Source organism: Anas platyrhynchos, chromosome 16 (genome assembly GCF_047663525.1).
Source record: "Anas platyrhynchos isolate ZD024472 breed Pekin duck chromosome 16, IASCAAS_PekinDuck_T2T, whole genome shotgun sequence".
NCBI classification, from domain to species: domain Eukaryota; kingdom Metazoa; phylum Chordata; class Aves; order Anseriformes; family Anatidae; genus Anas; species Anas platyrhynchos.
Genome location: NC_092602.1, coordinates 11904484 through 11926068, shown reverse-complemented (window position 1 = coordinate 11926068; position 21585 = coordinate 11904484). Strand labels below are relative to the sequence as shown.

General features: G+C 45.7%; 1 protein-coding gene across 22 annotated transcripts in view; it reads left to right on the top strand.

The window, feature by feature from the left end:
- The window catches only part of FBRSL1 (fibrosin like 1), a 519307-nt gene that overhangs the window by 12180 nt on the left and 485542 nt on the right, over positions 1-21585 (top strand). Inside the window, exon 1 of one of the 22 annotated variants that reach the window (XM_021271326.4) lies at positions 10309-10341. The exons of the other annotated variants lie outside the window; for them this stretch is intronic. Within the exon in view, the coding sequence (XP_021127001.1) occupies positions 10324-10341 (18 nt within the window). The 5' untranslated portion in view covers positions 10309-10323. Of the gene's footprint in view, positions 1-10308; positions 10342-21585 lie in introns of those variants that run through there. 22 annotated transcript variants of the gene reach the window in all.

Below are 21585 nucleotides of genomic sequence, written 5' to 3'. Positions count from 1 at the left end.
GTCTGGGTTTATAATGCAGTGTTTTTTTAATAGGGCACCAGGGTATCAGCACTAAATGTGAAGAAAATTTGAGCCTAATCAAAACTACATGCATCACTTCGGGTATAAAACCGACCAAACAAAAAAAAAAAAAACCCTACAACTTCAGGCTGAATTACCCCTTGGTGTGGCGCTTGTTCAGTGTGCCGTGTGGAGTGAAGGGGAAAAATGGTATCTTAACTAATGCTGAAGTAATTACTTACTTTGCTTTATGGTTTCAGAAAAATCTGCCTAAGCAAACACACCCCGACCGGGGCGGATATCTGTTTGGCTGCTTCTATTTTAGGTCCGATAAAGCATTGTTCACACCTGCGGGGAATGTGATAGGGAATAAATGGGAAACCCGACCTCCTTAGCACCGCGCGCCGTGCAGACAGGCCGTGCTCTGGTACAGGGATTTATTTCATGCATGGTGGCCTAGACATGAAACAAATGCGTAGAAAAGGGAATTATGTAAAATTGAAAGTGACAATTATGCAAACATTCCGGTTGAGGAAGAAGTAAATTCTTCTCTTTTTCCATGTGCTCGGCTTCAGTGCTAACGAGCTGCCTGTTGGGGTTTTTCTTGTGTGCGTTTGTATCTGTCATCTCTCTCATCTTGGCTGCTTCTTGTTTCATTTTTTTTTGTGTGTGTGTGTTTTTTTTTGTTTTTTGTTTTTTTTTTGGTTTGACCTTATTTTCCCTTTTGTTCCATGCTCCATCTCCGTGCTGCAGGCCCGTTTGCCATGCCGAGGACGCGCTCCCAGCCCCTCGCAGCGCAGGGCCAGCAGTGGCAGCGCGGTGACGGATGCCTCCCCAGCCCTTTATCCAAATCTTTCTGTTTAAAGAGAGGGGAAGCTGGTGAGAGAAGAAGCAGGCTGTGAAAACAGCTTTGTGTTTTGGCCGGTAGCCTTTTGCAAAGCTAACCTGCTCAGTCTTCCACACTGCTTGGAAACTCCCTGTCGTGCAGCAGGGAGGCAGGGCAGCGAGTGGCTGCTGCCACCCATCAGTGCATGGTTCTGCTGAAAGGGACAGTCCTCGTGTGCCCGGGCTGCTTGGCACTGCTGCTCCTGGGTGCTGGCACCAGCATTTATACTGCAAGGAAGGCTAATTCCCCGGTTCCCTGGTCCTGGAGTGCCGCAGGGTCACGCAAACGCCTTCCTGGTACAGGGGAAAGGGGCTGAGGAGCGTTGATACTGGATGTTGTAGCCAAGTGTTCATCCCCTGCTTTAGGTCATCGGAATGGGGGATGCACTGAGAGTGGTGGTGTAATGTGGCCGTGGTGCTGTACCAGCTCTTTGGAGGCTGGTTTCAGTTCAGCTTGTGGAGTTGGGCTGCTGTGGCCAACTGCGGGGACTGGCAGGGGTAGAAAGGGTCGCTTGGAAAGATAAACCTTGCTTGCAGTTTAATTACTCTGAAAATCCATTTTCCACATTGTTTTCACTGATTAATTTCATTGTGATGGGGTGGAAGAAGAGACAAGTTCTTGTTTGTTTTTGGTCAGGGGCTTCACGTGGATGAGGTCTGTAACCCTACAGATGGCAAAAGGTTAGAAGTAGTTCAGTCTGTTTGTGGTTTTCATGGCTCAGTTTACACAAGAATTCCTTCTTCTTAGCCTTCCGTTCTTTTCTCCTTTCTTTCTTCCAAAACTTGTTTCCTTTCCTTGTGCAGTATGAAGGAGAAGTGCATGTTGAATATTAAATCCAAAGAGTGGGGGAAGAAGCAGCTCTTCTCATCAGTGTCACTTCTCCTTGCTTTAATCCCACGGAGGGATTGAAGAAAGTGTTGGGAGGATAAGATCAGTGTTTGAGCCCAGCTCAACGATGACTCTGCTGCAGAAAAAGGTTTTAATGGAGGCTGGTTGTGTGGGGAGGGTGAGAAAATTGCAGATGAATCGTGCAAATTTCTAAATAAAAAGCATTTAATTGCATTAAAAGAGAGGGAGGGACCTTCTTGTGTGCACATCGGAGACTTCAGTGAGCATAAGCAAGCTCTGTGCCACAGTAGTCATTGACCTTGTCAAATCATGCCATCGGAGGTCATGTATGGTAAAGCAGGGTGCCACAGGGGATTAGCACATCTGGGCAGAGGGTTTTTAAATCTGAGCATGCATGCCAGATCCCATCTCCAGTGGCGCATATGGATTCATTGGAAAATGCAAGGAGAGAGATCAGAAAGCACTTCATGTGGGGGAAACCTGGCTGGAACAGGGGGCTCCTCGGAGCCCCTTTGCAAGCAGAGGGATGGTTGGTTGTGGTCCGGACCCCCAGCTTGCTGACTGATTTGTGCTTGATGTTTAAATGTATGGAACTTGTAAGATCCCCTCAGTAACCTCGTAATTAGGCTGTCTTGGGCACACGGCTGCCTTTTGCCATTGTTTCCCCTCTAGTTTAATGGGTACAAATGTTCTTTTGCATCCTGCCTACAGCTATTAGTCTGGTATGAACAGAGAGAACTTCGTGCAGGTGGGAGGCTGACCTGTTTGCCATTTTAAGGTAAAACACTTGTGTTGTTGGCCCAAAACACAAATATGGGTTTTAGTTTCGTTATAAATCTTGGAAGGTAACAAACAAGATGACATTGGTTTGTCTACCTGCGATGTAGGACGTGACGTGTAGTGTCTGGATTAATGTAAGTGATATGCCCATTTCAAAGATGGGAGTGCCTGGAGCAAACAGAAGGCAAATCATTACTAGCAACTGCTCCATTTTCTCCATGCTTGTAAAGGAAAACACTGAAAGCTTTAACTTGCCTGCGCTGTTGAAGTGTTCAGGAGAAAGTTTGGCATGGCATCCCTGAAGTCCAGGCAGCTGAGCTTTATGCAGCCCTGCTCTGCTTTGCCCCGCGGTGGTAGGCGAGCCCACAGCTCCTGGTTTTTAGCTGGCAGGTGGCGGCTTACAACTCCATCAGGAATACAGGTACTGGCTGCGTGCTACGGAGACCTTAAACAGGTTCTGTGCAGGATGGAAAATCACGTTGTGATACAGCTGTACTGTAACTGTGTGATCAGGACGGCCCAGGCAGTGCTTTGGTTGAAGACCTGTGACCCCCTGCCCCAAACAGAGAAGCATGGATGTGCTTTGGCTTGTTTCTGTCCGCCCAGGTGAGCCTGTTGCCCCAAGAGAACCCATTGAAGTTTGTTTCTAATTTGCAGAATAATTGATGAGTGCGATATGGGATGTGCTACCAACTCTTGTCCCAATGAATAGAGTTTTCTACTTACTTTTTAAAGACTGAGAATGTATCCTGTGATTTTTTTCCCCTTCACATTACTCTTATATTCTCCTAAAAATCTGCCTTAGTTGATTAATTCCCCATCTCATGAAGAAAGCATTAAAAGAGAATTATCAGTACTTTCAGCAGGAGAATGGGTGGTAGCTTAGTAAGTTAAAGTGGCCTTAAAGTTGAAGCTAGCTAGTCTTTGTGCTTGCCAACGAGGGAACTCATTTCTCACTGATTTCCGTTGTCTCCTGGAGGGGGAAAGAATGACTAATGCCTTGCTCCTGCCTTAGTCATAAGGACCTGGAATGAAACTGGCTGTAGCAATGAAAAGGCTAAATCAAAGTTCCTGGAGAGCGGTGGTTCTTGTGTATTCTTGTGCCAAATTTTTGCTAGGCGGGAAGGGGTTAGAGTTCTGCAGTGCTGTGACTTTCATGAGCTAGTGTTTGTTAGAACAGCATCAGGAGCGCGGTGCTGAAGGATGGTTGTTGGAGGCACTCTGGTTAGGAGAGGGCACTGGTTGTCCTGGTTGGGCTCACAAGCGGAGCTGAGGGCACAGACAGTAGGAGTGAGCCCTAAGCTGGGGTATTCAGCGCTGGTGGCTCCTAGGGCTTTTCCCGAGGATGTGTAGTTCTCAGTGTAAAACTGCTGGGAATGGGCTTGTTTTTTGTACTCGCCTTTAGAAATTGTCCCGTGACTTCTGTGCGGACTGCAGGCTGAACATCTGCGCTAGTGCTGCAGGGCTGTGGGGCACTGAACGGAGCCTGCCTCCTCCTGCCACGTTACAGTATTTACGGTGCCATATTGCATCCCAAATATTAGGTTGGACTTGGAGAATTAAGTGGCGCAATTATGAAGCGGAGGAAAAAACACTTATGTGGTGGCTGTGATAGATTAGTCATTTTGTACCTCCAAATAGCCAATTATTCCTCTGACTGGCTTTTATCTGACCAATTTGCATGTGCAGTCATGGTAACTGGTTTGCAGATTAGGCACAGAATTTCATGTGGATCTGATGTTGCGTTTTGGTCTCGTGTGCTCGGTGCTAACTGGAAGCAGGAAGCAAAATTCGCAGACGAGGGATTCACTGCAACAGATTATGATTAGCTGCTTTGTATTTTTTCTACTTTCAAAGCCTTTTCACTGGAAGGAAACAAGATGGCTCACTTTTATTGTAGCCTTTTTAAAAAAAAAATATCTGTCAGAACCATGTAAAGTGGTCCCAGCTCTGTAGAAGCTGCAACACAGATTTCATTTGTATTGGCATTCTCTGCTGCCTAGCTTGAGAACACATTGTTCGAGGGCTGGGAACTCGCTGGAGCTTCAGTGCGTTTCATAAGAGATATGAAGGGAAAAAAAGAGCTGGAGGAAAGAAGGAAAAATAAGCTGAAGTGGAGTGACCGAGGGTGAAGTCCTGCCTCCTTGAAGTCGATGTCAAAACTGTCATCACCGGTGCCAAGTTTCCACGTCTTCTCCCTGAGTTTGATCTTGGCTGCACGGGTGTGCTGAAAATTAACAAAATGGTAATAAGATTTAATACTTTACACCTGGAGAGCTAAGTGAAATCTTAATTTGAAGAATATTAATAATTCAGCTGAATTTTGCTATTAGGTTAAATGTAAGCTCTGTTTCTGTCTGGGATTTGTGTCAATTTAGCGCGCTGTGGACTTTGCAGAATCTCTGATACGGGCAGTCTTTGAAGTGGAGAAATGGTCTAAAATGTTTGCCAGCAGCTAGCTAGCTTTTTAAAGCTTCATTTGCTTCAAATAAGCAAGCCTTTTTAAAAACAAACAAATAAACGATTTGTAAGTGCAGGAATAACACGATACTTTTTTAAAAGCCTTTTTTTTTATATGGGCTCCAACAACTCAGCTGTAGTTACCTTGGTCTCCAGTGCTGCTAAAGACAAATTAAGCTAATAAAACAGTATCGTGCAACATCGTAGAAAATAAATTGGCTAATCTGTATGCAAGTTTTCTTGCTAATGCCAAATTTAAACTCTTTAAGCCTTTCCTCTTTTGATGAGAGGTAGAGGCTTTTATAAATGTAACCTTTGTAAGGCTCTGTGAAACAATGCCTGTAGCAGCCTTCTGGTGTATTTGTGGAATACAGATTGTTAAGTCAAGATGTATTTTAAGGAAATTATACATTTATTTTCTCATAAGTGACGAGATAATCTGAGACCTAATAAATCTGTGCATTAGAAGGGAGGTCGTTGTCTCCACCTGCCTCCACGTGGCATTACCGACTGTCACTGGAGCTGAAGAAGTTTCTTGCTTTGCATCATATGCTAGCTAAACGCGTATGTACCTGTGCAGCCATGCACGAGTGTGTATATTTTCTCTCTTCCATGTACATAAAACAATTGGGTCTGTCTCAGATTTCTTGCAAACTCCTGTTTACTCCTTTGCTCTTTTGGGACTGACCTCTGCTTGCACCATATGGCTTTTGAACAGAGCACTTGTGAAGTCTCCTGGTTTTGTGTAAAATGTACTGTATGATAATTGCAGGTGCACAAGCACCTAGTGTTAAGTTCTCTGAGCTGTTTAAACTTGTGGGGTTTTTCACATCCTGATTGTCAAACATCAGTATGCAAGTTTTATTGAAACTAAGTGTCAGGCTTCATTTTTGCAGATACTCTCCCTATAGTAGCTGCTGAAGATCCAGAAGTGGTTTCAGCACAGCTTAGGGGGACTGGAAAAATCAGAATTGAAACTGGGGCAGGTCACACTCCCCTCCTCCCCTCCTTTTCCAGATAAGTTATATAATCTCTGTTCCTCTGTTTCTTCTGTAACACAAGGATAACTTATCTCATGGCACTACTGCTGCTTAGTAGTTGTAAACCCCGCATGCAGGATCTTTTTGATAGGAAGTACATTAAGATTAAAGTACATGGTGTTTTGTTCTGAAGAGTTTGAGGATGAAATTTATAGGCAACCGTAAGCTGTGTGTTTGTTTATGATAAAATTGGGAGATGAAGTATAAAGGAACAGACACTGGTACTGGCCGTGTAACTTGCAGCTTTACATTACAAACAGGCTCTTGTTTGTGGTGATAAAGGCAAGAAATCCAGTGTATTCTACCAGCTACAAATAGCTACACGGGGTAGAGCTTTCACTCCTTCAAAATGAGCTTCTTCTCATTCTCAAATCAATCTCTCAGCTGTTCCTTTTAAGAGTCGTCTCTCCACCTGTTTACTAACCGTGAATTTTTGTTACTGTGAGAGCAAAAAAAGCATATTTGCTGCCAAACATCATTCAGCTGTTGTGGTTCTCTCCTCCCCCACTTTCTCCTATATTCTCAGGATTTAGTTAAAAAAAATTCCTTCCTCCTTGCCCTCCCCAGTCCTTTGGCTTAATTGGTTGGAAAGTGCAGACAGCAGGCAATAGATTGCTCTTGATCATGGTATTTTCCCCACTAACCCTTCCTTTCCTCTGCTTGGTTCTGTAAAACCCCATTGAAATCCTCCTTGCTGGCAGTGCTGGTGCATCGGGAGTTCCTGCAGCGTGCAGGAGCTCTGCAGAGCTGCCCGGAGCAGATTCCTATCGGCGTGTGCTGCCCTTGGGATTTCTGCATCTCGGCTGCCAAGCACAGGAGAAACACTGCTCTGCGGGCATGGGAGCTCTCTGCTCCCCCTACGGCTCTTCTGGGTGCTGTGTAAATACTGGGGGAGCTGAGGGGGGTGAGGTTACGGTGGATGCTTATGAATGTTGGGGAGGGAGAGTGGCTCGGTGGCCTTGGGGTATGGTTTTGTAACCAGGTGATATCTCCTCACTTCTCAAATGGATCCACTGTCTTAAAGCTCTTGATGATGAGATTCAAAATTGACTTGTTAATCTTCCTTGAGAGGAAAGATGAAAAACAGAAGGCAGTCAGTTTTCCAGACCGTGTGCCTGGGCACTCCTGGGCACATGCCTATGGGCTGTTGGTCTTTCCCATCGCCTTCCCCAGGCACAGCTCATCACCGTTGTGCCATTGCTTGTTCCTTCCTGGTTTCAAGTCAGTAAATCTCGAAGGCTTTTCATGCCTGCTTTTGGAAATTGTTATGAATACTGGGCTGCTGAGGGTATGATGGCTTCTTGGATCCTGGAAGATTTGGGGAAAGTGCAGTTAAAGGCTGTGCTCTCCTCATGGGCTGCATCGTCTCTGGTATGTGCTGTTCTTCATAGACTGCTCAATAAGTGAGAAAGAGGGGTCCTGCAAGGCTTTCAGTGGTTTATCTAAATAAACAACACCCAGATATCACAAGCCATATTGTGAGGATTGTGAGCAGTTTCTTCTTCCTGAATTTGAACTGGTACACCATTTAAACCATAATGTACGTGGTTTAAATGTGTGTGAGGGAGACGGTGCTACCAGAAGCCTCAGATCCTGGGAAACAGGAGCAAATTGTTATGTACCCGTATGGAAGTGTACTTCAAATGGAGTAACGGGTCGTGCTACTGCTGTCATCGCACGAATAAACAGGAGAGCTCTGCATGGAGGTACTGTAATAGCGGCTCCAGCACAGCTCAAGGTGTTACTCTGCGTCCCTATCACACTGTACAAATTCACACAGGTAGCGGGGAGCTCACCTGGTTGGATCCAACCAGCATGTGGCTGGGCACCGTGCAGTGCTGCTGGCACCCTCGATTGCTGCTTCAAGAGTGAGGCTTGCTATGGGAAGAAATGCTCCTTTGGGACTTGATTCCCATTATTTTGCTGAAACCTTTTCAGCGAGTGCCCAGCGCGAGGAGCAGGCGGTGGCTGGCACGCGGTCAGCATGTGCAGTGCTGTGCTGGGGTTTTCATCCTCTGCCTCTCGTCCCGTTCTGTCCCCGCTCTCCGCGTGCGTTGTCGACAGGGGAACGTCAGGGACAGTCGCACAAAGCTGCCTTTCTTGTCAGTTCTGCTTAAACCTCACGTGACGGTAGGACAGAAGCTGTTTTCACTGCTGGAAGTGAGGGGGAGGTGGAATGGCTGGTGGATTTAAAGAAAACTATATATATTTTTTGTTCATAAGCATGCAGCTTGTTTGTGGCGGTGGTGTGGGCAAGGAAGCACCTTATTATGGTGTATCAGATATGCCATGTCTATATTGGATCTACAGTGGAGAGGGCTTGATTCCAGGAGTACAGATCTGTTCCTACTGCCCCTTGCCCAGCAGGTCTGGGTGCCCCGGCAGCTGTGAGCCTCTTCTGACAGAGGAGATTGATCCTGCCTTTCGTCCCTGAGAAGCTGTTGCAGCGGCAGCTCTGGTGTATTTTGCCTTTATTTTTCCTATTTCTTTTCTTCCTTCCTTTTGTGAGGTGATATGTGTGGCGTGGAAGGGTTTATAAATCACATTAACTGTTTGTGACCCCACTCTGACTCGGCTGCCTGGCTCTGTCTCAGGAATTACCCCTTTGGCACGGCCAGACCGATCTGTCCTCGCTTTCCACCCCGAGCCATGTGGGGCTAAATGCAGGCTAAAAGCAGAAGTGGAGCTGGTCCCTGTGGGCTTGAGCTCCAAGGAGAGCCTGGTTTGGCTGTGCAGGGGGTGCTGGCATCATGCTTGGCACGATCCAGTGCGAAGTTAGATGGGAAGGAAGGATGATCTCTTCTGGTTTGGTTTATTTTAAGTTACTTTCGTGCATGTGTTGAGAAAGTAACTTATAAGAGGAGAAAGGAATAAATGGGCAAACCAAGTTCATCTTGCACACATGCACCTAAAAAGCATTGCCAAATTGCATTGCAGTAGCACTGATGTTCTTTGCTGCCATGGCTTTATTGGGCTAGGGAGGAAGTGGGATAGGAGGGAGGTATATTGGAGAGGTGACCTTGTGAAGCCCAGGGGAAAAACTAATTTGTCGAAGAGCATGCAGTTACTTATTAAAAGTTGTCACCTTCCATCCTTCTCTTTGTATCTTTCTCCTCTTGTTTTTGCATCAATCAGTGGATTATTTTTTTTTTTTCTGGCTTATTTGCTGGCTGTAGGCACATGATGCTTTCTCATCTGTTCTCTCTCAATCTTGTTCTCCCTGTTGGTCATTTAAAGTCTTCGTTTGCAGCGAGGAGCATCGAGTAGTAAATATGTGAGTGAGCAGCAGAATGGGTTTTGGATATTGCTGCATGTTTTGAAAAATGGTGATCCTTCACCTGATGAATTGCTCTCTCAAACTTGAATCTGGCAATCCCCCTAAATCGGACTTGGCTTTCTCTGGGAACTCTAAAAGCAGCAAATTTCCAAAACCTTTTGCTAATGGATTACTGAGTGAAGATCAATAGAGATGCTGAGAGAGGAGCCAGGCCTGGAGAAAGAACATATAATGCAAGCTGCCTGATTAATTTGCTCTGGAGAATAAAAGCCTTCAGAGATGAGAACAGGGTATAAAACAAGCAGTTATAGACTTCCTATCTGCTGAGTAGAAAATGTTAACTTCTTGGGTCTGGTGAAGGTTTCCAGCGTTAGTTTTGCAATCACATAGTACATCTAGCGTACAGGGGAATATTCAGTGCCTGCCTATTCCTCTGCCAGGCAAAGCTGCCTTTTTTCCATGCTGCATGTTGGGTGAGCTATGGGGAGGGGCTGTGTTGGCTGGAGAATGTATCTGCTCGTAATCTTCCAATTAAGTTCACCGAGCCTCCAAATTCCATTGGCAGTGTAGGGGTCCAGTTAGTCCTGACTGTAAACAGCAGTAGCAAGCTGCTTTCTGTTTTTTTTTTGTTTGTTTGTTTGTTTGTTTTTAAATAATCTGTTTTAGCCAGTACATAAAAATACTGTTTCCTCAATAGAACTAGTCATTTTTGCTCTCTACGAGTCACATTTGATGCCCTTTGTAGGGCAGACACACCTGAATGCAATGTGTTGTGGGCTAATGGCTCGGTTCTAAAGCTGAAGATGGGTGGTGAGCAAAGAAGCAATTAGAAATGCGTGCTTGCTGCTTGAGTGCACTTAATTTGGTGGATCGTAATGCTCCCAAGCCAAGAGACTTAGATGCTTGTGGCATTATTTCAGTTTTGTTGCAGTTTTTTTCGTGGTGGCTCAGGTTGGAGAAAATTCAGTTTTCCGAAGGAAAAGGACTTCAGAGGCTGTTTTCTTGCACACTCTTCTCTTGGCTTCGTGCCCATGCTCAGACGATTGCAGGTGAGGCAGGAATTTTCCCAAATGGATTTTGGCCAAGAGACTGGTGTTAATGTCTTCCCTCTGCTTAGAAAGGAGTGGGATAGAAAAAAACGAGAAGGTTTTGTAATCACAGGCATCCAGAATGGCTGATTTATGTCCTGGTGGTACTTCTCCAGCAGCAGAGGTGTGTGGTAGACCCAGCGTTTCCACTGAGAAGAAAAATGTTATCCTAAAATCTTGTTTTCATGTTTGTTCTCAAGCTACTGAACATGCATGGTTTATTTTTAGAGAAAACAATGTCAGCCAGATTTGTGCTAATTGTTGGCAACAGTATGTAAGCCCCTCAAATGCTGACAGGGAGACAATGTTTGGTGATTGCAGTCGTGCAAAGCTAAAAATGACTTTAAACAATCATGAAATATACTTGCAGCAATGTAGGAGTTGAACAGTGGGGTTTGGGTTTGGAGTTTTATTTGTATGTTGTTTTTTTTTTTTTTTTTTTACTCAGCTGATTGCAGGTGTTGTGTGACAAATTGAATCTAGATGTGTTCTGCCTTTAATTATTATTGATGGATATATAAAATAACAAAACCAAAACCTATTATCTTATCCTTGTTAAAAGGAATTAGTGACAAGTTCACACTCCCCCCACCCACTAGCATTGCAGTTACTCTGTTTTAACTGCTCTTACTTGTGTGGTTTTGTTTCTAATTTTGCTGTGAGTTTTTTTTTCTTTTTTTTTTTTTTTTTGTCGTGTCTTTTTTCTGGTTGCATTTTGACAGATCTCTTGGTTGCATTTTGACCTCAGCATGCAGCACCGAAGAGCCCTGTGCCTTCGGTGGCAGCTGGGCCTCTGACGGCCCTGCAGCTACAAGGCCTTGGGCTTTGGGGCTGCAGGGAGTCCTGAGGGTGTGCTTGATGGAAACTTTGTGCTTGGTGCTCATTCCTTTTTGCAGCCAGAACCCCTGTGAGGCGTGTGGGTTGCTCCCCGAAGAAGTCTCCTTGGCAGGCCCGCAGAAGGCCGGCTGCCCCCAGGGCTGTCGGGCACTGTGGAGCCAAGGGAGCAGCGGTAGCTGCGCTGTGAGCCAGCGGGCCCATGAAATTGGGCTCCTCAGGCAGTGCTTGTAATGGCCTCAGGCTCCAGCTCCTTCCAAGGAGAGCTCAGCCTCGTCTAGCCTTTGCTGCGACCACACAGATGTCAGCGGGGCGGCCGGCATGCTGCGAGGGGGAAAGGTTTCCGGCTGCTACCAGCCTGCCCGAAGCTGTGAGCGCCACCAGCTATTTGCTCTTTTTGTCCAGAATTGAAGAGCACAGTGCGTTTCTTGCCCCAGTGTGTTTATTTTTCCTAGCTGGCAAAAGATGACAAAGATCTTGTGTATTTAAATTGCTAGAAATGACATACTGTTCCTTGCCTGGTATCTGTGCACCTCGGGTGGCCAAACCCTGGAAGCTGGAGGAGCGGGGCAAGGAGGCTGTTGCTGGGGCTCCGACTTTCCTGGCCGGGACTGGTTGTGGCTTTTCAGCTGCTTGCTTGTCCATAGTATGGCTCTCTTTTTACTTAGCTAATTTCTGCTGCTCTTTTTACAAGCAAGAGGACTGGTTGTCTGCAGTGCATAAAGCAAGTAGAAGCCTCGTAGAGAAAGGTGAGGGTTAAGAACTGGATGGGTAGAGACTTTGGCAAAGGCAAGGGCTTGAAAATGCTGTGGGATGCCTGGTTTCAGCACTGTGCCAGGTGATGTGTGGCCTGAGGGTGGAGGTGATCACAGCAGCCTGTCCCGTTGGGGCTGTGGAGCCAGGAGCTGTGCAGCTCTGGCTGCTTTGATGCAGCCTGATGTGAGGGCTGCTCTTGCAGACTCCAGAATAAATTGTGGTTATTGGTGGGCATCAGGGTGGAGGTTGCTCTGAGCCTTCTGAGAGCCTGGCTTGGCCCTTGGAGGAAGAGGATTTGCTGTCTGAGGACGTGCAAGAAGTGGCTGCACCCATGGAATTGCTTGCTGACTTGGAGGTGTGCTTAGGCACCATGTGGTTTATTGTCAAGTTTCATTATAACTTTGCAAAATCTTAATAAGGAAATTTGGAAAGGGAGGGGGGGGAGAAAGCAACACTCAGGAATGATAAATGTTCTCTGAAGTAATGTTGTTAAATTTATTTTTAATTTAATTTTTCTTTAAATCTGTATATGCTTGTAGAAGTTGATGCTTCTGGCTCTAGGGAGGTTCTTGTTAACAGCCCTGTGATCCTGTTGATGGCAATTGTAGTAAATGAATTTTAATAAATAAGAAATTATGATTCTGTTACACTTCCCGATCCCTGCTGAAATACAACTGTGATTTGGTCTGAAACACCTTTTTTCCCTTTGTTCTATAAAGCAATGAGGCATATGGGGTTGTTTTTTCCCCCTTTTTCTTTTTGTTGAGTAGTCAATTATATATTTTATGTGATGCCAGAGTAAACAGTGCATTCCAGAGCAGAGCAAAGAGCCCAGCAGCGGGACTCTGATTCCAGTGTTGCATCTTGTCTACCTTAAATCTCTAGCCATTTTAAAACCACTTAGAATTAATTACATAGGCTTTAAACCTCCCCTTCTCTGGCTCCTGCCTGCAGTAGCCAGCCACAGAAAAGAGGACTTGGATATAAATAAATGGTGTTGCATTGCATCCTCTGGTTTGAAGATTTTTTTTTTCATTTATAGCCTTTCAAGTGGCATGCCTATTGAAATGTGCCTATTGGTGCTGAATCAAGTGGCAGGACTCCACGAGGCTCCGGAGTACTAGTGCAGGGGAAATTAGGTGTTTCAAAGAAATGAACAAATTAAAGAGCAAAGAGAGCTTCTTACGGCATATTAAAATAGCACAGTTTTAAAGGGCCTTTGAGCTTATTTTTCAGTGGCTGGGTCAGAACCATACTGCTTGGCTTGACAAGACTATTCTTTCTCCTTTTGTTTGCTAGCATTGCTGGATTGAGGGGAAGCAAGGAAGATTTTATACAAGCAAGCTAGCCCCAAAACCTTAAATGAGTTGGTTTGTTTGGGGGTTTCTTAAGTGCTCTTTCAGCACCATTAGCGTAGGTCATATTTCCTTGTTGTGGTGCGATGGCTATTAAATCCTTTTGCCTGTAACATCTCAAAACATGCTGCTTCCTGTGTGTGCTGTGACCACTCAAGTTTCTTCCGTGAGGTAGGGAGGTACGTGTTATTTGTGTAACACCTTCAGAGCATCTTCATCCTATTTAGCACTTTGCAGTTCAGTTTGTTATCAGTTTAAGCTGGTTTTATTCACGAGTGATGGCCAAGATAACCAGCTCTGCTGCTGTCCACTGGTATCTATTTTTAATTAATAAAAAAAAAGTGTAGCACAGGTGCTCTGTAAGGAGGAGTTAGCTGTCTGTGTTACTTGTGCATGAAGATGTGCTAGAAAAACACAAGAGAAGGGCTTGTTTGTGGCCTGAGAGGCTCGTTGTGCTGGCTGGTTGGCATTGCAGTGTGCTGACCCTGCACATCCCCGAGCTGTCTGAGGGGAGAAGCCACCATCCAGCGATCTGGGGCAGCACGGGGGACGAGTGTCCTGGCCTTGCATTGCTTGTGGCTGGGAGCAGCGAGGAGGTGCAGTACCAAACCCTTCTCTTCAGCTGGCACAGGCAGCTGAAGAGAAGGGTTTAAGCAGAGCATACGGGTAAGGAAGGAGAGGAGGGGATGAGGGCAGCAGCAGTGCGGTGCTGCCTGCAAAGGAAATCGTGTGATAGCCCTTAGTTTGCGGGACTGGAGGCTCCAAAAATGAGCAAGTGTAGCTGTTTGCCTCTACAGGCTGGAGGTGACCTGAGGTTCTCCTGTCTCTGTGGATTGTGTAATAAATGAATTTAAAAACAAGGAAACCAACACCTAGCATCTAATGAAGATGAGTGGCATTGGCATTTTTGCCCAAATTAAACATAGCTGCTGCCAAAATTGTTGGCAAATAAGTGACTCCTCAGAAAAAAGGGGAAAGCATCAGTGGGATAGCACCAGGAGCTGTGACAGGTGAAGTGCTTGCAGTGTGGTGTTGCTGCCGTGTACCTGTTCTAATCCTCCCATCTTCCCACAGAAGTGCCAAGAAGCCTGCTATGGCCATCTTGGAACAAACAGCTTTTATTTTGATTCCTCACGGTGAGAAACTGCTCCAGTTTTAGTGGGGTAGTGGGTAGAAACAAAGTAAGGAACTTGGAGGAAGCAGAGCATATTCCAATTAGCCAGAAGAGGCAAGAAGAAAAACACTGAGAGAAAACCCAAGCAAGCAGCCAGGAAAGCCGGCACTGTTTATTTTTGGCAGGAGCTGCTGAATGGAAGCTGCTTGTAGTTAGTGTTGTTGGTGGCAAGACGCAGCCAGGGTCAGGTTACAGCTCTGATTCAGTGACCAGTAAGTAAATGGTTTCCTTTTTCCCTCTCCGGCTCTCCTCCTTTTGCACAGACCTTTGGAGGACTTCTCTCTTCCTCCCTGGCCCAGTCTTCCTCCTCGTTGGGTGCTCCATTCTTCAGAGCAATGGGAGGAAGATGCTAGGGTTGTGAAACCACTTCCAGCGAACCCAGCAGCACTGTAGCTGTTCCACGTTGGAGAGGGGTCAAGGTACGGCTCTTGTACTAGTCCTGACACTGAGAGCTGCCCTAATTCCTGAGCACTGCAGGCAGCAGGCTCTGCAGGAGAGCTGAGCCAGGCCAGTACGGCTTGGGCAGAAATAGAGGAGTTGGGTACTGGGGCAGGAGCTGCTCAGATGGCTTCCAGAGCAGCTCTGTGCTGGTGGAGGCTGTTCGGATCCAGGGCAGGCAGGTGTGGAATTGCATGCATGCAGCCTGCTACATAGCCCATGTCTTGTGGTGTCAGAATAGCATCAGATAATGTGCAGTCTGCTCGTGTCTTGTAGTGTCAGAATTGGGCACAGCAATGTGCAGAAATGAACATTGCTGGTACGAGGGAAATAGTGTTGAAAGGCAAATAGAGGAATTTATTATAAAACAATGGGAAGGGCTGCTTGAAGACAGAAATGCCTTTGCAGGTAGGTCAGAAGAGAGCCCTTCCCTTCGCTTCCCCTGCGCCATTCACAGCAGGTGTCCCACCCCTCTGCTCTCTGCAGGCTGGGTGCCTCTCGCTTTCTGTGGGGCGAAAGTGAAACAGGAGAGATGAAAGCTTGCATTACATCGAGAGGGATCTGGGAAGCTCAAACTTCCTTGCAGCAGGATGCCTTTTCTGCCTGGGGGAGTGATTTTTCCCACTTCTGCAGCTGGCCTGAAACTTACTGTTTTCAGGCTACAGTGCTATGTTGTTTTCCACCTAAGTTTGCAGTTGTCTGTAACATATTGCATAACCTGTTAGGAAATAGAGCCCCAAATGGGTGCAGGTATCACTGATGCCAGCTGTGTTTTCGCTGTGGGCATGTTCATCGTGATCAGAATTTCAATGTTTGGTTTTTTGATTACTGTTTTGAAATAAATGGGTGTTCATAAAGGACATAGTGAATGTTGAATGTGATGTCATTGTGTCTGTACTGGTGGATCTCAGAACACTTGATGAACAATCTCACAACTGTAAGATGGGGAAAGCTGTTCTAGCTCTTCAGGAAAGTCATATGAGCAAGAAAGAGAAATAAGCAGTACTGGAACTACAAATCCGGATATGCTGTCCCTGTGTCCAGAGCCTCACATTTCACTGGAAAGGTTATTCTTGACTGGATGTTATTAATATGAAATGTTTATTTATCTTGTTACAGTGCCAAAAAGCTCATTTTCAGACAGATAGGGCTATATTTGCAGTACTGAAAGCATAAAGCAGGGCAAAATGCACAGTGCTGAGTATTTCCTTGATCCAGTGGCCATTTTCCCAAACATCCCAGAGATCCCCAACTTTCAGTAGGGATGAATGGAACTTGGATCCTTCCAGGCACGAACCGTGAACCCAGCAGTGAAGCTGTGAGCCCTTACTGCAGCAGGGGCCCCGTGCTGGGGTTGTGCCAGAAGGAGCAGAGCTCCAGGACAAGGTCTAAAGAGTGTGTGCAGTAGTTTCAGAGCTAGCTGCTTTCTGTTGTTTGCTCCTCTCTGGGATCTTTAAATGACATACAAGCCCGTCCTACTCCTGGCGTCCTCAGAGCTTGGAGAACTCAACGTCTTTGTAGAAGAAGATAATTTAGAAACTAACTTTTGTTACTTTCTCCATCCCTTCTATTGCCTGTTTTATTTCAAGGAAAACAAAGCAACAAAACAAAAACCAAGATGACAAAGCATAATTTGTGTACATTTGTAGCTTACAAAAGACTTCTCTTATTCCTCTCAAAACAGAATATGGAGTGGAAGTTTAAAAATAATTTTGCAAGATAAATAGTTTCTTTTAGCCTTCCAGTGCAAGTGCTTGAAATACTTGCGTTCCCTGTTTTGCAGTTCCTGGATTGAAGCAGCAAAGAAAAATCCCCCACCAACGTAAATGTGCGCCCAGATCTATTACTTAGCCCACAGTCTGCTGTTTTTATTAATACCTTTTGCTACAGCGTTACAGTTCATTAACACCAAGTTGGGAAGTTTTAAATCCAGACAACAAATACTTGCTAATTAGAGCTAATGGATAGCTTGTTGCAGCTATAATCTTCTGATTTGCTTTAATGGCTTTAGAAGAAAACCCAGATCTTGAGAAGTTGCTTTTTGTGTGGCAGAACTATTGGAAAATTGGTCATCTCCTGGGAGGGACTGTCCATGCTCTTTTTTTTTCCTCTGTACAAATCAGTGATTATATCTTTAGTTATAGAACTTCTTGGAAAATGGTCAAACAGCAATACAAACGTTGTATTGTGCATATAAAAGCGCAAACTTGAGATGTGTTGGCTGTGGTGCTGGAGAACCCTGCTGCATTTTTAATATGCCCATTTTAGTGAGAGGCAAAATCTAGCTGCAGTTCAGCCATCCTGCATCGTTTCTGGAAGTAACTGAGAATCCATCTAATTGCTAAGCCAAAAACTAATAAAAAGCACATATGTGTGACTCTCGCAGAGGAAAACAGCTAAAGATTGGAAGGCTATTGTGATCTTATCTCAGTGGGGAAAAAATTAAGGGTTTATTTGGCTCAAGTTATTCTCTTTGTCTGCTTAGCTGTGTCTGATGAGAATCAATAATGACCATCTTCGTACAGAGCTGGCATGTGGTGAAACTCTCCGTTCCCTTTTGGGCACTCTCTTGCATTGCTGGGCTGGCCTCTGCGGGCGTAGCGGCGCCGATGGGAGCCATTGGCCCCTGGCTGACAAATCTCGGTACACGTCGCTGACATTGACGTTTCAGAAACAGCAACCTGTGTTTTTGGGTTTTAGCAAGCTAAGGAAGCCCAGGTTTGCCAGGGAGGTGTTTGCCTGCATGGCTGTGTTGTGCTGCCAGAAGTTCTCCCCCTTTTCCTGCAGGCTTGCACCAGCAGAGTTTTTTTTTGTTGTTGTTAAGGGTTATTCTCAGCCCTCCTTTTCCTATGGCTATTGTAAAGACTTCAGTTTTCTATGGAATACAGAAATGGGCTGTGTTTTCTGAAGTGTGTATGTTGTGTCCACTTTGCATTGGTGCTGTGATAGTAACGTGCTTTTTCTTAAACCGAGGACCTCCGTCCTTTTGAGTGATGCCCTTTAAGTACTGGAGGCTCTTGCACCTTGACATCGGCCTGAAGTGACGGTGGTTGCGTAGATGTTTGTAGGCTTAGAGCTGCTTAACACACATGGCTGACTGAAGCTGCCTCCCTTATAAACTAAGGGAAGGAAGGATAAAGAATAAATTAATATACTGGTATGTTGAGTGTCTTTCCCTTTTGATGCACGTACCCAAGGCAGAAATGTGTGTCTAATAGCAGCTGCTCCTCGAGTTGATTTGCTTTGTTCAGATGCATTGGCAGTGCCCCCTGCAAGGAGCGGAACTGCTGGAAAACTTCAGAATTAAAGTATTTAAACAACTGCCCTGTAATACTGGAAAAATCCTGAATGGTTTCCTCTTGAGAGGAAACGTGTCAAAGCTCTGGATGGAAACGGTTGGTGTCTGTTTCTGGAAAAACCCGTGTGCCGAGCAGGAACCAGCAGGAACCAGTTTGTTCCCCCCAGGGCGCCTGCTGGGAGTGCTGGGCAGGAGGACGCGTGTCGAGGGCTCGCCGCTTGTACAAGGGAAGCCGAGGCTCACAGCTGGGCATGCACGTACTCACGTGCTTGAGAACTGAGCTGAAAGTTTACCAGGCAAGTGTAACTGTGGATAAAAGCAGATGTGCTGCTTCGGCTCAGTCTCGCAGAGGCTTCTCGCATGTTTACAGTTACGGAAGCGGGGAGTCCCGGGGGACACTGGTGGAAGTACTTGGAATCATGCTGTGGCTTTCTGCTGGATGGAGGCTAACGCCTTAGACTTGTTTTACCTTCTACTATTATCTTGTTAGCCAAAACAAAAAGAACGTTGCATGAAAACTGTGCAGCAGTGCTTCTACTTGATTTCTTACTCGCAGAGTCCTGGAGCAGTTCCTAGATTTTCTGGTGAGCTGTTGAAAGGACTCTCATTTCTCTGCTGTTGATATAAACCTCGTTAGCGAGACAAAGCAAGAATCTGCTCTGCCCTGAGCCAGGGCGGACCATGCTGTGTCCCTGCAGCGCCTGAGCCGACCCCCGCGGTGCCCCCGGCTCTCACCCCGCACCGCGTCTCATCTCGCCTCTGCCCTCAGCTGCCCTTCCCACCGGGGCAGTCAGCAGAGCCCATCCTGCCCGTAGCACAGGCCTGAGGAGGCACAGGGCAGGCTTTGGATGCTGTTTGGCTTATTTAAAATAAGAATTAAAAAGTCAATTGGCCATACATTGCTCTTACTCTGTGGAGAGGAATAAGCCATGTTTCAGCGTTATGTCCTGCAGACGAGCCTGGGTCACCTTCTCGTTCCCGTCCGCAGGCTTCACCCGCTCTTCGGAGCGGATGGGAGATTGCCTAGCACGTCTCGGAGAGGGTTTGTGCTGGCCACTGCTCAAAGCGCTTTTGGGCCTTTTGAAAGTAGAATTAAGACCTTAAGAAATGGTGTAGTTTGTTGGCAGAAAACACAATGACGTATTTTATTTTCTGTGAGCACCTTACCTCATTCCTGCAGCAGACTCCAGTTTCTGGGCAGTGAACCCTAATGAACGAAAGCTTTTTCCAGTTTTTTGGTTTTTAGGGTTGCATGCTGTAACTGTAGAGACAGAGATGTCTGACAGCTGCTCTAGGAGCAAAACACTAACTTGATCATTGGACATTAAATTCAAAACAGTTGTTGCACTGAAATACTGCTTTGTCTAGGCACTGCTCTGGGTTGAAAGTGAACTTTTAGAGACAAAATAAATCGGAGCAGTCATTTTTAATTTGCAGCAGGTAAAATAGATCTTCAACAGCTCCTACTTGTGTTTTTTTTGTTTTCTTTTTTTGGGTGGAAGCATCACACATTCTGGAGAATGAAGAGGGAGCATTAATAATTGAGGAGCTTCCCTAGCTTTGCTTTCAGCTCTGCTGTTTATGAAAGGTGCCGTACTACACAAAGATAATATAATGCATTTGGGAAAACAAAGGGAGTTGAACTAATGCAGAAGAGTGCAGCTATTATTTGAACTACTGGAGCAGTGCCTTGCAGCAGTGGCCAAGTTCTGGGCCTCCTGCGAGCTCCCCTGTTGAAGAAGGGGGACAACTCCTCCTCCAAGGAGCTTGCAGCCCTTGTGGACGAGCTGGCATTGCTGCCCTTACTTCCAAAAGGAGGACAAAGGCGTGGACTGGTGGAATTAACTTGTCTGTCATTGCAAGTTGAACGTGATGTTGTGATTTCCTTGCCCAGCTCCTGGGTAGGAGAAATTCCTGCACAGCAAAAGGGGGCTTAGGCTTTTGATATATATTTTTCCAATTGCAGTATTTTTGCAGCAAAATATTATGGCAGAGGCTTAGTGAATGAGGCTCGCCGTGTATGCAACTCTTTCAGACTGAGGTGGAAGGCACTAAAATGCGTCTCATAGCAAGGATTATTTCTCTCCCTCCTGCCTTTGAACATGTTGATTTTGATGGCTGAGGAAATGACAGTCTGACTTGTCTGTAAGGTCAGTGGCTTCCAAGCACTTTCTGTTAAACCTCTGTTTCTAATATTTTCTGAAGTTCTTGAACTCAGTCCAATGCTCGTTTCCTAGTTTGTCAGGAAATTGTTTTGCTGCTCTATTGAATGAACTGCAAAATAATCCCGAGGAAGGGAAAACGTCTTAAGGAGAGTCTCAGCAACGCTTTAGCTGCTGGTGCCAGGTAAAACTGCATAGATCAAAGGTATCCTTCTAGCTTTTTTTATCCTTATTGCTTTCAGCAATGATACTAAATTGATTCTCAGGCAACTGGGAAATGCTAGGTTGAAGTTAATCAATAGATGCACAGCAATCTGCCTCCATCCGTACCAGCAGGGCCCTGGCTGATCGAGGAGCAGTTTCAGGTCCATCGAATTCCATGAGTGCAACAGAGGAAAAACTGCTGTGAAGTTCTTCTTCCTCGTATACTTAGCAGAAAATTTATGAGCTGAGTTGACAATCTTTTTGCTGAAGCCTCCCAGTCTGCTGTTTTGGTGTCGGGCTGTGGCTGGCGAAGTGGTTCGTTGCCTTGCAGAGCGTGCTTTCCTCAGGACACGAGGCTGGCCTTCCACCTCTGTGGCCAGAGAATGAAAAACAGCCCATAAGGAATTTCAGATTTCACATCAGTGTAAACGACTTTCATGTACGCTATTATGGAAACAGTCTCTCTTAGTTATCCTGTCCTTTCCTGGGTCATGCTTGGTATTTACTTTATTATGTGTTCTCTGATAGCGTCCCACCCTCTTGCTGCATAACTTGTTTTCCTGGAGGCTGGATATGCCTCTAGTTGAAAATATTGCCAAGCAAGAACTAAATAGCTGGCTTGGATTAACTGCTAGAAAATGTTTCTACTAAATCTGTGTAGGAGGATAGAAAGGGAGAGGCTGTATCCTGGCTGTAGAATAATGCAGAAATCATAAGAGAAGTAACTTCCAGTAAGCAGTAAACTTTTTCACTAAGTTCGTATTAAGGAATGTGAAAAAGTGACAAAATAATGGTGCACTTTGAGTATTGACCTCCTTCTCTGTACTAGCCAGGCTTCTGCTGTGCCTGCCAAAGCCCGTGCTTCATATAATAGATGCTTTCTTAAAATAAAGCTCTACTGAAAGCCAGCGAGAGGCTTTAGTGATACTCAACCCCCACCCAGATATTAAGTGCTCAAAGGGGGTTTTGTTGTGTTTTTCTTTT